Source organism: Agelaius tricolor, unplaced genomic scaffold (genome assembly GCF_023055355.1).
Source record: "Agelaius tricolor isolate 1412-34295 unplaced genomic scaffold, bAgeTri1.0.p SCAF_9, whole genome shotgun sequence".
Taxonomy (NCBI): Eukaryota; Metazoa; Chordata; class Aves; order Passeriformes; family Icteridae; genus Agelaius; species Agelaius tricolor.
The window spans coordinates 19,591,485-19,605,431 of NW_027269269.1; the positions used below are offsets into that span (position 1 = coordinate 19,591,485).

The 13,947-nt window shown below is 43.8% G+C and overlaps 1 protein-coding gene across 1 annotated transcript; it reads right to left on the minus strand.

The window, feature by feature from the left end:
- Positions 1–1,603: 1,603 nt before the first annotated feature.
- Positions 1,604–10,916, minus strand: KLRG1 (killer cell lectin like receptor G1). The gene is made up of 5 exons (XM_071432983.1): positions 10,799–10,916; positions 6,059–6,151; positions 5,226–5,377; positions 3,255–3,358; positions 1,604–2,283 (listed from the first exon to the last, which is right to left on the minus strand). Exons 1-5 carry the CDS (start codon positions 10,914–10,916, stop codon positions 2,172–2,174), a joined length of 579 nt encoding a protein of 192 aa, XP_071289084.1. The 3' UTR covers positions 1,604–2,171.
- Between the last annotated feature and the right edge of the window lie 3,031 nt (positions 10,917–13,947).

The window sequence follows — 13,947 nt, forward strand, 5'->3', positions numbered from 1 at the left end:
AAACTTTGTTAAACTGAGTAACTCTGGAGTTAAGAAATCCAAGTGCAGTGCAATTACAAACCTTCATTACCGACCTCATTCTGCCCTGCAGTGACCTGCATAGGAAAAAAGAGGATAGTAGTGCATGTGCAATTTCCTTGGGGACTGCACAAAAGACAGCCCAGATTTGTGCTCTTCCTTCAGCATCTGATACCTAAAGATGACTTTGCTTGCCCAAAAGAAACATAACCCAGGAAAGTCTGCCTCACCCACAGAGGAGAGGATTTATACATATGGGCTGGTCAAAGCCTTTTTGAAGATGACAATTTACAGTGGTAAAGGTCAGGAGCTGGACTGATGGAACATCAACCCGACAGGACAAGATGCAAAACTGCACATGGCAGAAGGATCTCTATAGAGATCTACCCTTTTTGTCAAACAGCCAAACAGCTCTCACAGCTCCTAAGCCTGCTCCTGATCATTAGGACCTTGGTCAAAAATGTGCTCTGTAGCTAAAAACTGAAGAGAAATGTTTTCAATCCATTCAGGCAAGGTAAAGTAGGCAAGCTCAGAGACATTCTCATCTCACCTACATATGATAATATGAGAAGCTGTTTCTTCAGTGGTATTCTCTGGTAAGGTAACTGATAGGTGCCCTTCTACAGATGCCACCACCATTTTGACAAAGCAAGCTAAGTGTTCAGCATTATTTCATAGTGTCTGGCAACTTTCCAGAAGTCAGAAACAACTATCTTTTGGTATTTGAATGGACTCTGGCACAGATAAAATGACTCACCCAAAGTAACTCAGACAACCCAAGATGAAAATTCTAAAGTTTTGACTTCCTAATACACTGCAGTTCCCCCAAGTCTGGCTGTTGGTTATGAAAAAGCAGACTCCTCCTTGCTGTAACACATTCTCACCTGACACCCTCATCTCAGTGAACTCTATATGAGGCTCAGTAGACATCCACTTAGCTAAGTGTGCTAAGATCCGTAATTTTGTCTTTATCCACCTTGATACCTTCATGTGTAGCATCCTGTTAAGCAGGTGGAAGATAATGCCACTGGCAAGGATTTCCTGAAATTTTAATAAAAATATGAAGCAAATACATGTAATCTGAATTGAAATGTTAAAGCGGGTTATTGTGCTCCTATGATTGTAGGAATAAGATCTCTCCTCAGCTTTCTCTGCTTTAGAATAAACCATTCCAGTTGTTTCAGCCTCTCCACAGAGGGGAGATGCTCCAGTCCTTTTGTCAAATATGTGGCCCTGTGTTGGACTCTCCAGTCAGTATGGCCATGTCTCTCTTGTACTGAGCAGCCCAGAACTGAAGACAGTGTTCCCAAATATTCACTGTGGGTTTATGGCATTCAAACTCTGAGCCTGTCTCTGCTCTATTTGAACTGAAGGATCATTGCATTAAGGGTTTGACCACTGCTTCCTCTATCTGCAGTATGAAAACACACACGTGGGGAGGAAAACAGATTCCTGGTGGATTAAATAATTACACAGAATTAGCTGTACCCCTTTGACTCCAGAAGTCCAGTTTCTTGACTAGCTTGCTTGAACCTGCCTAATTCCTTCCAACAGGGAGAAGAAGTAGCACAGGTACACACTTTTATTTCAGTGCAGTCCGAGATTTATTTTCACTGCTGGATTTACAGAAGCTGCAGTTTCATTTCACCCTCTTCTCTCCCACTCATACCGCTGGCATGCAAAAGGAGAAGCTGCCACTAGAAGAAATATGTTTATATGTTTCTGTCAATGAACAGCAGGCCTCCTTTCCTGGTCCATCTGATATCAGACAATGGAGTTGCAGGGAATGGAAATGAAATCTGATACTTAGAAGTGAGGGAAAATTACTAGGTCCCCCTCAGAGGTCTGAAGACACCTGTTGTGACAAAGCTTTTATTTGCCTTTATAGGATAAATAAGGGAAAGAGTAGGCCAGGGAATATGTCCCAGGTCTCATGTGGTCACAAAGAGCAGTAATCCAACACTTGTGGACTGAGAATAAATCTATTTCTGAGATTAACTCACCCTTATGGACAACAAACCTGTTCTTGTAAAACACTTTAGTGAGGGTATGGAAAAGGTAGCCCTTGCTCTTGTATGAAGCTTCAGTTTGCAGGGCAATGATCACCTCATACCACTGATGGGGTCATTGTGAGATGAAAAAGCACGTGGGATTTATCTAAGTGTTTTCTCACAGATCCACTGAGCAGGAACTTCACAGCTGGAGGCATGAAACCGATCTTTCATCAGGACAGCACAACTTTGCACAGGGCTGTTAGAGTAGACCCTGCAAGAGACATGGAATAGTAGTGAGAATGAAAGAAAATACTGAGATTGTCTCCTGGAGACAAGAAATTAAAAACATCTGATTTTGAAGGGTATAGCCCAGAGGAATAGAAACAACCTGACCTCCAAAAGGCAGCTGTTGGAAAATAAAATGTACATCAAAGAACCTATCTACCTGCCACAGCTAAGTAATTTTGCCATCACAGAACACAAATCAGACCCAAACTCAGACAAAATTCCCTGTAGTGGCAGTTATAGCCACCAGTATGTGAGTGGCAGTGGTATTTGAATGAAAGTCTCATGGAATGATCACTGCCTTCAAGGAGTTCGTAGGAACAGAAAGCTGGATTTAATCAGGGAACTAAGCCAAGTGCTCAGAGTACTGACCTGTTGACAGTGAGATCTTGGGCAAGTTTTGCTTGCTGGAGAGGCTTTAGAAACTAACTCATTCCCTTAACTGCCATAAAAAGGAAAGGGCCAGGCAAAGTCACCAGATAAAAAAATGTTTTCCCTCATGGAAAACACTGACTTTTGTCCAAATAAAGACTGAGCTAAAATTAAAGTTCTGACTTAGGTTGGCACCAGTAGAACAGGAAAGGGCTGGGTTCTTGCACCCAGTGACACCAGCATTCTACAGAATGGGTGCAAGGTGGCTAAACCCAGTAAAGCCATATGTCTTTCTGACCAAGCATCTGTGTGCTGGTGCAGGTAAATAAAGTCCCTGGTCTGAGCAGCTGGAGGGAAGCAGAGTGAGATACTAATACTTGACCTGCTTTTCACAGGTACATGCCTTTACAAGGTGCAGGGCAGTGAAAAGTAAACACTATTGAGCTTGGTGCAGTACAGGTGACAGCAAGAAGAAAATCTGCCCAGGAAGAAAGCTCCTGACATCTGGAGGAGGAACTCTGGGTGTTCTGGAACACCAGGCAATCTGAATAAGCACTATTGTTTTTAAAACAGAATGAAACTCACCTGGCATCACTTAATATAGAGCCATCCTCCCAAATCCATCCAGATCTTGTACTGTTCCTCAGTCCAATCCAGAAACATTCTGCTTGAATACGCTTGAACAGATCCTAGAAATGATGATGAATTACAAAGTGACTAATGAAAGCCAGCTTGAAAATGGAGGTAAGGAAAAGTAGAGGGAACAGAGAGCAAGATACATCCCCTCACCTCACTGTTCCTTAAGTGACTAACAATTCTGCTTCCCCACACCTTCTAATGACAGGGCCAAGAGTCAGACTCGATGATCCTGATGGGTCCCTTCCTACTCTGCATATTCTGTGATTATATGGTTCTATGAACTTCACCCCAGTCTCCTGGAATTTCCTGCACAGAGCTTTATGTAGGAAGGTATGCTATTAATATTAATATTAACACCCTACTATACAGCTAACTAGCAAGCTAATATGCAGTATTAACAATTAAAGGTAAAATCAGGGCAGGATAGGGCAGGAAGTGCAGGCACCGACTGCACAGATATGTGTAACAAGCCCGGTATGAAAGCTCTTTGTATTTCATACATTTTCCTCCTATGTTTTCAATGTTCATTTCCTTTCAGCTAACTTTTAATCTCTGATTATTGTTAAAAGGTGAAGCCTGCGACAGAAATTCAGCCCTGAAGTAAATTCCCCATCCCCAACCCTCCTCCCCATAAAAAAGACAAAGCAAGGAAACGTAAGTTTGTCTTGTCCACCTTTGCAACCAAAGAACAGCAACCTTTCAGAGATATGGCTGGGCTCCATCCTTATCTCCTGCTGCCATAAACAAAGCTTCAGAGAAGACATCTTCAGAGAGAAGCATTAACAAAGCTGGCTTGGTAAAGTTGTGGGAATAGGAGTAGCTTGAGGAATCACTGGAGTGTTGCTGGTTGTTTGGAAATGACTGCAGTTCCCTAGCACTTGGAGGTAGAGCAATCACAGCCTTTGAAGTACAAGACATGGATAACTAGAAAAGTCTTGTTTAGATGGGTGAGTCTAAATCCTAACCCTATCCCTGAGCAGGATAATGGGTAACCTAGCTGAGATGGTGGTAAGAAAGCAGCAGGAGCAGGAAGGCTTTCTTCATGCCAAAGAAATGGGTAATCTGGGGAAGATGTCTATTTCTCAAGGATACAGGATTTGTCTAAGCAAATCTGAGAGCCTGGTACATACTCCCAATCAAGCAGAGACCTGGCTTTGTAATCCTCCAGAGAACATCACACAATGCAACTTCTGTCCACGACCTGGAAGCTGTCCACGTTCATTGGACCTGAGCTAATAAGCCCTGGCTTGAGCAAAACCTCAGCAAGGTTTCTGCTCTACTTAAGCAGATGTGCCTCAGCGCCCCGGTAATCAGCACTACCCCTTTCTCTAGGGACAATACATGCCCCTGCCCCCAGAGAGCACCTGCAGTGGAACACATGATTCCTTATTTCACCAGCACAGCTGAGGTATTTCGGCAGAGGGAGGAAGTAAGCATTGAAAAGAGACTGAGAAAGAAATATCTAAGCATGAACCCCGGGAATGGCATGGGTCACTGAGCAGGAGGAGCCGGAGCACTCACAGGGAGGAGAAGTATTGCTTTTGCAAAGGAAGTACTCCTTGAGAGGAGGGACATATCAGTTTGTAGGCAACAAATACAATGACTGCTCAGTGCCACTGTAATCATTCATATCAGTCTTATTGGGAATAGCAGAGGAGGTGGAGAGGAAAGTGGAGAAGGCTGTCTCCTACCATCCGTCATAGGGTATTCTGAGTACCTGACAGTGACCCTCATCTCTCCATTCTCCCCTTTGCTTCTCTGCTTCCTGCAAACTTAGTGATGTGTAACACCACAGTCACAAAGCCCTCCTCTACTTTAAAACCAAAATATTGCTGAAGTGACAGCACTGCTTGTATGCCAGTCACTTGGGTATCTGCTAGGAAATGGGAGATCCTTAAAGCCAAAGAAAACCATTACCATCTCCAAGGTATCATTGATCACCAGGAGGTGAGCTCCCTGTGCCCTGCAGGATTCCTGGCTGGAATTCCAGTCCTTCTTCTCTGCGGAGAAGGAGTAGCAGTTCCCTCTGTAGGCCACCCACTCTTGAGGGCAGTGTGGGTGGCAGTCACCTGTAAAGAAGTCAAAATACTCATACTCTTCTCTACCATTAACCAACAGAAACACTTGTCAGCAAGGACCTACAGAGAAACAACTCATTTGAATAGCTGAAATGTAGAAAACTCAAGTCAGGACAAGATTCTGAAAATAATAGTGTAATTTCAAAATCTTACAATAGTCACATGTTCTCTGATGCTGGTGGCAAGCATGCACACACCCACCCCACCCCCAGATTTCCACTAAACCTCTCAGATACCCAATAATACCCAGCTGGCTATCTGAAAACAGATCACACGCTGTGGGGATGGTGTGATCACGTCCTACCTTGGGTGGATGGATTTTAAGCAACTAACAGGAAGCTCCTCCACATAGCCTAGCACCATCTGCATGCCTGCAAATATATTACAGACCTATTTGTTCTACAGTTTACCACTACATTTACCAGGCAAGTCTACAAAGACTTTTCAATATATTTAACTGTTCTTTGCCACAGGATCTGAAATGGGTTTCCTGGAGTCTGCATGAGGAATCTATTCTTCAAAATATTCTGGATAGGCAGTGGGTACATAAGGCTGGTAGAAACCTAGAAGAGCTTCTGGTTTTAACTCCATACAATGGAGTTTCTGTGGTTAGATGCGTCGCTGCTCCCTTGCTGTTGGTTGCTCATGCTCAGCAGCCCTTTGTGCACTTACTCATCTTCCAAATCAAAGCAATTGCCAGGGAGATGCTCAGTGTGCCAAAGCCTATGGCCAAGCCCTTCAGAACTGCTGACCACAAACGGGGAGCTGTAAAAGAGAAAAGAAACCATAGTGAACAGAAGCCACATGAAAACTGACTGTGGTTTTACATAGTCCTGGGCATTTCTACAAGCATCGTATCTGTATACACTCTGCACATGATAGACATCACTGTCCCTGCCCAGCCAAACTGGGGCCTCCCCATCAGCCCAGGGTCACATTTCAGCTGGGTTTGGGGCCACCAGTTCCTGTCTGAACTTCCCAGGGGGTGCCTTTCTCTACATCAGCTATAGCTCTACCTCTGCCTGGCCACAGAGCCTGCTGGTCCAGCCTCTGTGGTGGCTGACCCCAGCAGAGGAAGCACCTACCACAAGTTAGCTGGAGCCACCTAGGCACTATGTGACACCTTGTGCTGGCAGGAGCCTCTCAACAAATCCACTCCTGCCTCAGCATTGAAGCTTGGGGTGGAAACCAGAGAGCTGCATTGCTACAGCCACCATGTTCCAGCTTACATGTAAAAAGAAATCCAAAGATCTTTCCCCCAGCTCTCCCAGCAAGAGCAACAGGTTTAATCTCAGCATCCTGCTAACAGGCTTAGACACATGGACATGTTACATCTTCCCAGGATACTCCCAAGGCAGTTCTACATTTTCATCATCCATGGTGGGGTGGCAGCATGGGTGAGCCAGCCTTGAAGACCTTGGGACATCTCCCCCTTCACACTTTCACCACCACTGTTTGCTGTTCGCTAGCTGCCAGTGGCAGAGGGTGAGTCCTTGGGGCAACTTCCACTGTAGCCCAGCACAGCTTGCTTTCAAAGGGCGGGTCAGAACTGGCCTGTAGAGGTCTGCTTATGTACAGCACAACGTGTTCACCTCCAGGCTACATGCTGCTTTTCCACTGCCATCTCCTGGAGCTGTGTTTGACCTGAGAGGCATTCAGTTTGCATAAAATATTTGAAATTTCAGCACTAAAATCTCTTCTCTCCCAGACAGAAGAGAGGATGACACTTACTGGTACGGGTGAACTCCAGGGGAGTTTGTTTTGCTTTTTTTATTAATCTCAGTACAGCAGCTGCACAGACAACAGCACTTTTTAAGAAGCAGAAAATATGCAGCTAACTTATGTACCACATCCTGATCTTGTGATGTTCCAGAGCCTTCTACCAACAAAATCTAGCAACAAAATCCCCATGGACCTCATGAAATTTGAGATGCTTCTCTCTTCATGATGCCACAAGACACAAAGAAACACATTTGATCTCTTGGGGGAGGTTGAAAACAAATGCAGATCACGTATGAAGAATATTGTGAGAAAAACAAAGAAAGCCAGTGCTAAAACAGAAGGTGAAGGGACTCCACTTAAAAACAAGAACACATTCTTTACACATTGGAAGCTTTGTCCAAACACAGAAAGTAGACCAGATCAGTAAATTAATAAAAATCAATTTATTTTGATCTTGAGCAGTTTGCAGGCTCACTTATTAAGGCCAGTTTCTCACCTATAGAGATACACTTAGGCCTGTGGTTTTACCTAGAAGAAGTTTCTAAGATAACAAGGGAGATCATGAGGGAGCGTTGTTGTAAGCATCATTCTTCTGCTATAAAGATCTTTTCTAAGATAGAGGCTTTCTCACATTTCCTGAAGCTTGTAGGATCTTCTAGCTCTCCCAAACATAATTTTAAAATAGTATCATTTCTTATTTTTTTAAAATCATCATTACATAACATTTTCAGAGACAAAATACAGAAAGACTTTTCAGTTACAACCTACTCCTCGGCTTCACACAAAGGGACAGCGGGAGAACTGAAGAACTTGGACTGGGTCTGGAACTTAAACTTGACGCTGCTCTCTATTCCTCTTGTTTGTATCCCTGGCAGCTTGGGTTTTGTCATCAGATTAGGCCTCAAGAGAATTAAATCAGCCCAAGGTTAAGGGGTAGGGTGGAGATTTTTCTCGGCAGATTACAACTGAAAACTTGGCAAAAGTGGATAAACATCTGATGAAATATAACTCCTTGTTCTGAGATCACATCTGTACTTTTGTTTTCTGTCCTCTCTTGCCTCTCCAAAGAAGCTGTCTCCTGCATCCTTCTGATCACTCTTAGATTTTAGGGAAAACTGCCAAGACAAGGCAACCGGGATGGCAGTCTTTGAAACAGTTAATCCTTAAATATCATCACCTGGCAATGAACAGAGCAGTTCACTCTCTATTGTTTCAAACCAACTGCAGAAAAAAGGGAATGATTCATCATCAAAACAAAATCCCAGGGCACCTCCACAAGCCCAGCAGTGGGAGAGTCACTAAAGTTCATAAAAATGAAAAAAATGTAGCATTAGATAATTTCGGAAGGAATAAAAAAAAAAAACAAAACAAAGAGAAGTGGGAAAACAGGAAGTGTTTGAGGTGAATTTAAGCTGCACTCGAACTGCAGAGATCAATCTAGAGAAGTGCAATAAAGTATTTCACAAATCAGGAGTCCCTGCAGTTCACACTTTTTAAAACAGGTTCAATGGTTTCTGTTTGATCCTCAGCCCCCGAACTACATGTGAAGCTCTTGTAGGGGTGGATGGGAGAAGTACCTAAGATAAGTTTGAAACCAGAGGGAAATCTGAATGGAGCATCCAGAAATATTTTCATGTAGTTGTCTGATGAACTGTGGAAGAGTCTGTCGAAGAGGGTAAGTGGATTGGTGGACATTTAATGTAAATATCCTATGTTATCACTTTCTCTTCACAAAACACCCCAACAAGTCTCTCAGTGTTCTGGAGAAATGACTCTGATACTCTCCATTCATTTGCAAGCAACATGACCCAATATTTTTAGGTTTGTGAGTCCAGATTTAGTTCAAAAACTGAAAGCTGTTAGCATTTTATAATTCAACTCATCAGGACAATCTGAAGAATATCATGGCACTGTCTCAAATAGCTCCCCTCAGCTCCTGCCTACCTCAGTATGGGAGCAGCATGACTACCTACAGCCAAGGAGGAGAATTTGAGACACTAGGATTCTGTTCCTGGCTATGGCACAGACCTGGTTATTGCTGTTACTACAAGCACACTACACAGGCTGACTGCTCTACTGACATTCTGGTAGTGCAGCATATCTAAGGCTCTCTGGAAGCCAAAGAGAAGAAACAACCAGGGAAACTCTTCATTTTTGAAGAGTCTATAAGCACCAAAATTTGTTGGTTTGACCAGAGGACTGATCTACACATGTGTGATACTGTGCCTGCAAAGTCAGCAAGGGAAAAATACCTGAGAGCACATCTCTCAGAAGTGATGGAGGCAGGAACAGAGTTGAACATAAAGACCTTCAAAAGAAAGGTACTTAAAGTGAGATCCTTAGGGATCTTTTCATGCTGAAGAAAGCTGAGAAATAATCAAATAATATGCACAAGAAGTGTTCAAGTGTTCAAGTATCAGCTTCCTTATTTTCGGTTGTCTGACCATAGCTCAAGAAGATGAGGTTCCATAAAAGAATGTGGAGAGATGTTAAAAAGAAAAATGCAAACATCTAAAGAGGGCATTGGTTAATCCCCTTTCAACAGGGTGGGGGTGAACAGGAATGGCAGGGAATGAAAGGATGTTACTGTGTTTCCTGATGCAACAGAAAACATAATTTCTGGTGAAAACATATGCAAAAGCAAGACTGCCCTCCAAACAGATGGAGTGTGAGTACCAGATAGGAACTGGGGAGTTTCTGTGCTGGTTTTGTTTCCATAGTGAAACAAGTGACCAGGCAGCAGTAAACACCTTAGGTATACAAAATTATTCTGATCAGGGTATAGAAATCTTGTATCCCACAGTGAGTATCCCTTTGCTGTAACACCTCTGAAAATTTAAAGTCAACCATTAGTGCTGCAGCCAACACAACAGAACTCATCTAAAGCTCACCGGCCTTCATAGAATCATAGAATTATCTGAGCTGGAAAGGACCCTAAAGCTCATCTAGTTCCAACCCCTCCACCATTTTGCATGAAGGAAATACTTACAAAGAAGGATCACCAATGCAAAGTTTGACCCTTTGAAGGTGGTATTCCTACACTAAGCTGCCAGAGGAATTGTTTGGTGTGACATCTGCAGGTCTAATCAGGGGTAATGGAAACGAAATAAGGAAAGTAAAAATTTAAGGAAAGCACTAAGAAAATTTTCCAGATAGTAAAGTGCTCTGAAGAACTGTTTCACAGCAAAAGCTGAAAATTTGCTCACTGGGAGGTATGTAACACTAGAACACAGAAAACAGCAAAAAATCACAAAAGAATCCTGCATAGCCCCACAGGAGAGAGGCTGGATGATCTCATATGTTTTCTCTGTCTCTGATCTCTGATTAGCATGTGCCTCTAATTTATCTGTATTCGCATCTTAACTTCCCTTCAAAGAACTATTGCTCACAACCTCTTGCTGCTGACAAGCAGACAACTTTAAACCAGTTTTGAAGAAAAGGATGCCTGGGTTGAATGCCCAGGAGTAGACACTGAAGGAGGTCGGTGAGAGGGAGGGTAAAAATGCTGGGTCTCTAACTCGTCAGCTTTAATCACATCAAAATATTATATCCACAGTAATTTTTGAACCAAAGCAACAGCTCTCTAAGCTGGCACTCAGAATCAGTTTCCAGTTCAGAGTGTTTCTGTTAAATCTTGCTTTCACTCAAAGCAAAATCTTTGGTTGACCTACCTGATCCATCTTTCCTCACCTCTTTTCTCCTGTGGAGCTTTGGCCCTTGGAGGAGGAGTCTGAGAGAATCTGACAGAAGTATACGTTACTTCCTCGCTCTCATCAGCTGCAGAAATTTCTGATCTGCTTGCCTCCATGACAAAGCAAGGAGTGTGCACAAAAGGATGTTTCGATCAGGCTGTTGAACAACAGGGCTGTGAAACAGGAAGCCCGAGGCTATATTCAGAAGACAAGAAATATGAAGCTGCTACCTCCATCTCCAGCTGCTAAGATAACCAAATTTACCACGGAATGGAGAGCAGTGGAACTGCAGCAGCTTTCATTTTCTAACCTGATGAAGGATGTCTCAAGAACAGCTGCTAATGGAAAAGGTGAATAATCACAAAGTTCAGGGGTACTCTACTTGTTGCCGATGCAAGAGGGTATGGTTACCCCCATGCAGGAATTGGGAGGATTTGTGCTGCTCTGAGGAACTCCCTTCAGGGCAGAAGCAGCAGGATGGTGACAGCACAAGGCAAAAAAGGTGAATAGTGAGAGTACGAGGTGAAAAGTGGGATAAGCAAGGGCTATGGCAAACTGGCAGCCCAACTGCTGTCAGACAGGAAGTAGAGATGGACAGCACAGGTTTGAAAAGGAAGCCTTGTGAGCTTTGGACAGTTCCACTTCAAACTGGGAACTCTGTCTATACCCAATACCGGTGTGACTGTGCTTGAGACACAAGGCAGGCACTGAGAGCTGGCATTTCTCAAGTCCCTCCAAGTCAACATCTCAACAGCATCAGTACAAGGGAGACAGGGACATACTGAGGAGAATCTACCAAAGGGGCACAAAGAGGATAAAGGGACCAGACTCCTTCTGTCCTGGGAGGAAAGACTGAGAGCTCTGGTACTGTTTGGCCTGGAGAAAAGACTTCTTGTTTAGGACCCAATTAATGTATATAAATAACTGAAGGGAGGGTACAAGAAGAGTGAAACTCTTCAGTGGTGCCCAGTGACAGGACAAGAGGCCATGAGCACAAACTGAAAGACAGAAGGTGTTGCCTCTAAACATCAGGAAACACTTTTTTACTCTGAGGGTGGCTGAAAACTGACATAGGTTAGCCAGAGAGGTTGTGGTGTGTCCCTCAATGGAGAGTGGCCTGGACACAATCCAGGGTTGTAGGTGGACCAGGTTGTAGGTGGCCTGGCCTGAGCCGGGGGTGGGACCAGATGACCTTGAAAGGTCCCTTCCCAACTCAACCATTTAGTGATTCTGTGGTCAGCAACAACAGGAAAGGCTACTTTTCTTTTGAAGTATTGACCATTGATGAGAAGAGTTCAAGTTGTGCCAGAGAAGGTTTAGATTGGATACTGGCAAAATTTCCTTCACCAAAAAGGATATCAAGCACTGGGACAGGCTGCACAGGGAAGTGGTTGAGTCACCATCCCTGAAAGTATTTTAAAAATATGCAGATGTGGAGCTTAGGGACATGGCTTAGTGCTGGGCTTGTCAGGGTCAGGTTAATGGTTGAACTCAATGATCTCCAGGGTCTTTTCCATCCTAAAAGATTCTGTGACTCTGTGGTGGGGAGTACAGATGTTTCCAGCACCCCGAGAAATCTCTTAGCTGCATGGTTGGCTGGTTTTTGTTTTAATCCATGTTCTGGATTAAATTAAATTTCCGAGCCCTTCCATTTCCTGCTCAGAATGGGGATATTGGTCAGACTCAGGCTGTTCTTCTTCAGCACAGTACACCACAGGTAATTTCCAATAATTGTTTGGGCATGCTCAACAAAGGAGTTGGGATTACTGCTACCTCCAACAGGGATTATTGTTCCCCCTTCTGGTGACATGTTCTAAATTCAAGAAATGGTTCCACGGGAGGATGCTTACCTGACACAGAGTGGCCAATTTGTTACGATGCACATGTTGGGGAAGGGATTGGATATTTCTGCAAATATTTCTTCACTTGCCTCTAAGGGTGGCATATTGCACCCACAAGGTTCCTTCCAATCCTTGGTAGGTCCTGTGGACAGCAAGACAGGGAGTGTGTGCTTGAAAGGATTGGGAAGGCATAAGACAGCAGAGCAAGATGAGAGGCAGAAGATCTCTCCTAAATGCTTCAAATCAATAATAGAAAAGTCTAAAGAGAGCTCTCAAGCTCAGAGAAGTTGCTATACTCGTAAGGGAGTTTAGCTGGGAATACAGTCTGTATAGCTGAAAAGTAACTAACAGGATTCAGACACAGCTTAAAAGTGTCCAGATCTGACTTTGTGGGTTTTTTTGGTAGATTCTCTCCAGTATGTCCATGTTCTCTCATACTTTGGAATAAAGGTGTTTCACCCAGCTCCTGCCAGCTTTGTCACTTTTTAAGTGCCCAGGCTGCCTGCTGGCCCAGAGCGATTACAAAGACAGCACTTTTTGTGAAGAACTGGAGAAGTGAAATCTGGTGGAAACAATTAAGAACTCTGTTTTAACATGGTTTACCTTTTATTTTCTAATATCAGCAGGACAGGAAGTAGAGTGGGAGGGATCACACTGTAGAAGGTGTGAAGGCAACTCTCAGTTATTATGTGTGAATAAATAAATCTGACTTCTGCAGCTGTGCCATACTGTCACTATGGAGTCACAGGACTAAACTGATCCGTTTTCCAGGAGCCAGCAGCACTTCTTCCCTAGCTCTTCACTGCTGAAGCAGTATACCAAAGGGGAAACCTTCCAAATTTCTCTGACAGGTACCTTTTCCAGCATGTTGGTACATTCACTGACTGCAGCATTTCTTTCTTAACTAGAGGATGCAAAAGCCTCAGAACTCCGGCAAAGAACATCTGTCCCTTCCAGTAACAGACTCCTGGAAAGTGGATGTGCTCTGGGAACACATCATAAGGAGAGAGATGTCCTTTGAACAGGCCAGTCTCACATCTCACATTTATAGGTATTATTAATGTCATCCAAGATGCTCAAGCACACTAACCTTGTGTGCTGGACCTGGGATTTCTCTTACAGTGGCAAAACCTGCAGGGGGGAGTTGGGGGAGGCACCTTTATTCCAAAGTATAACAAAACATGGAGAGAATCCACCAGAGACACAAAGTGGGGCCAAAATCAGAAGGATCGAGGCCACAAAGCAGTTTTGTGAAGCGGTCGAGACACCCCGCTCCTGCAACACAAGTCACTCTGGAGGCACCTGG

Coding starts and splice junctions, on each gene's coding strand:
- KLRG1 (XM_071432983.1), bottom strand. CDS start 10,916: ATGGAGGCAAGCAGATCAGAAATTTCTGCAGCTGATGAGAGCGAGGAA. Junction 5,378..6,058: donor TGCTTTGATTTGGAAGATGA/GTAAGTGCACAA, acceptor ACTTCTTTACAG/GTGACTGCCACCCACACTGC. Junction 3,359..5,225: donor TCAATGATACCTTGGAGATG/GTAATGGTTTTC, acceptor CATCATTTCTAG/GATCTGTTCAAGCGTATTCA.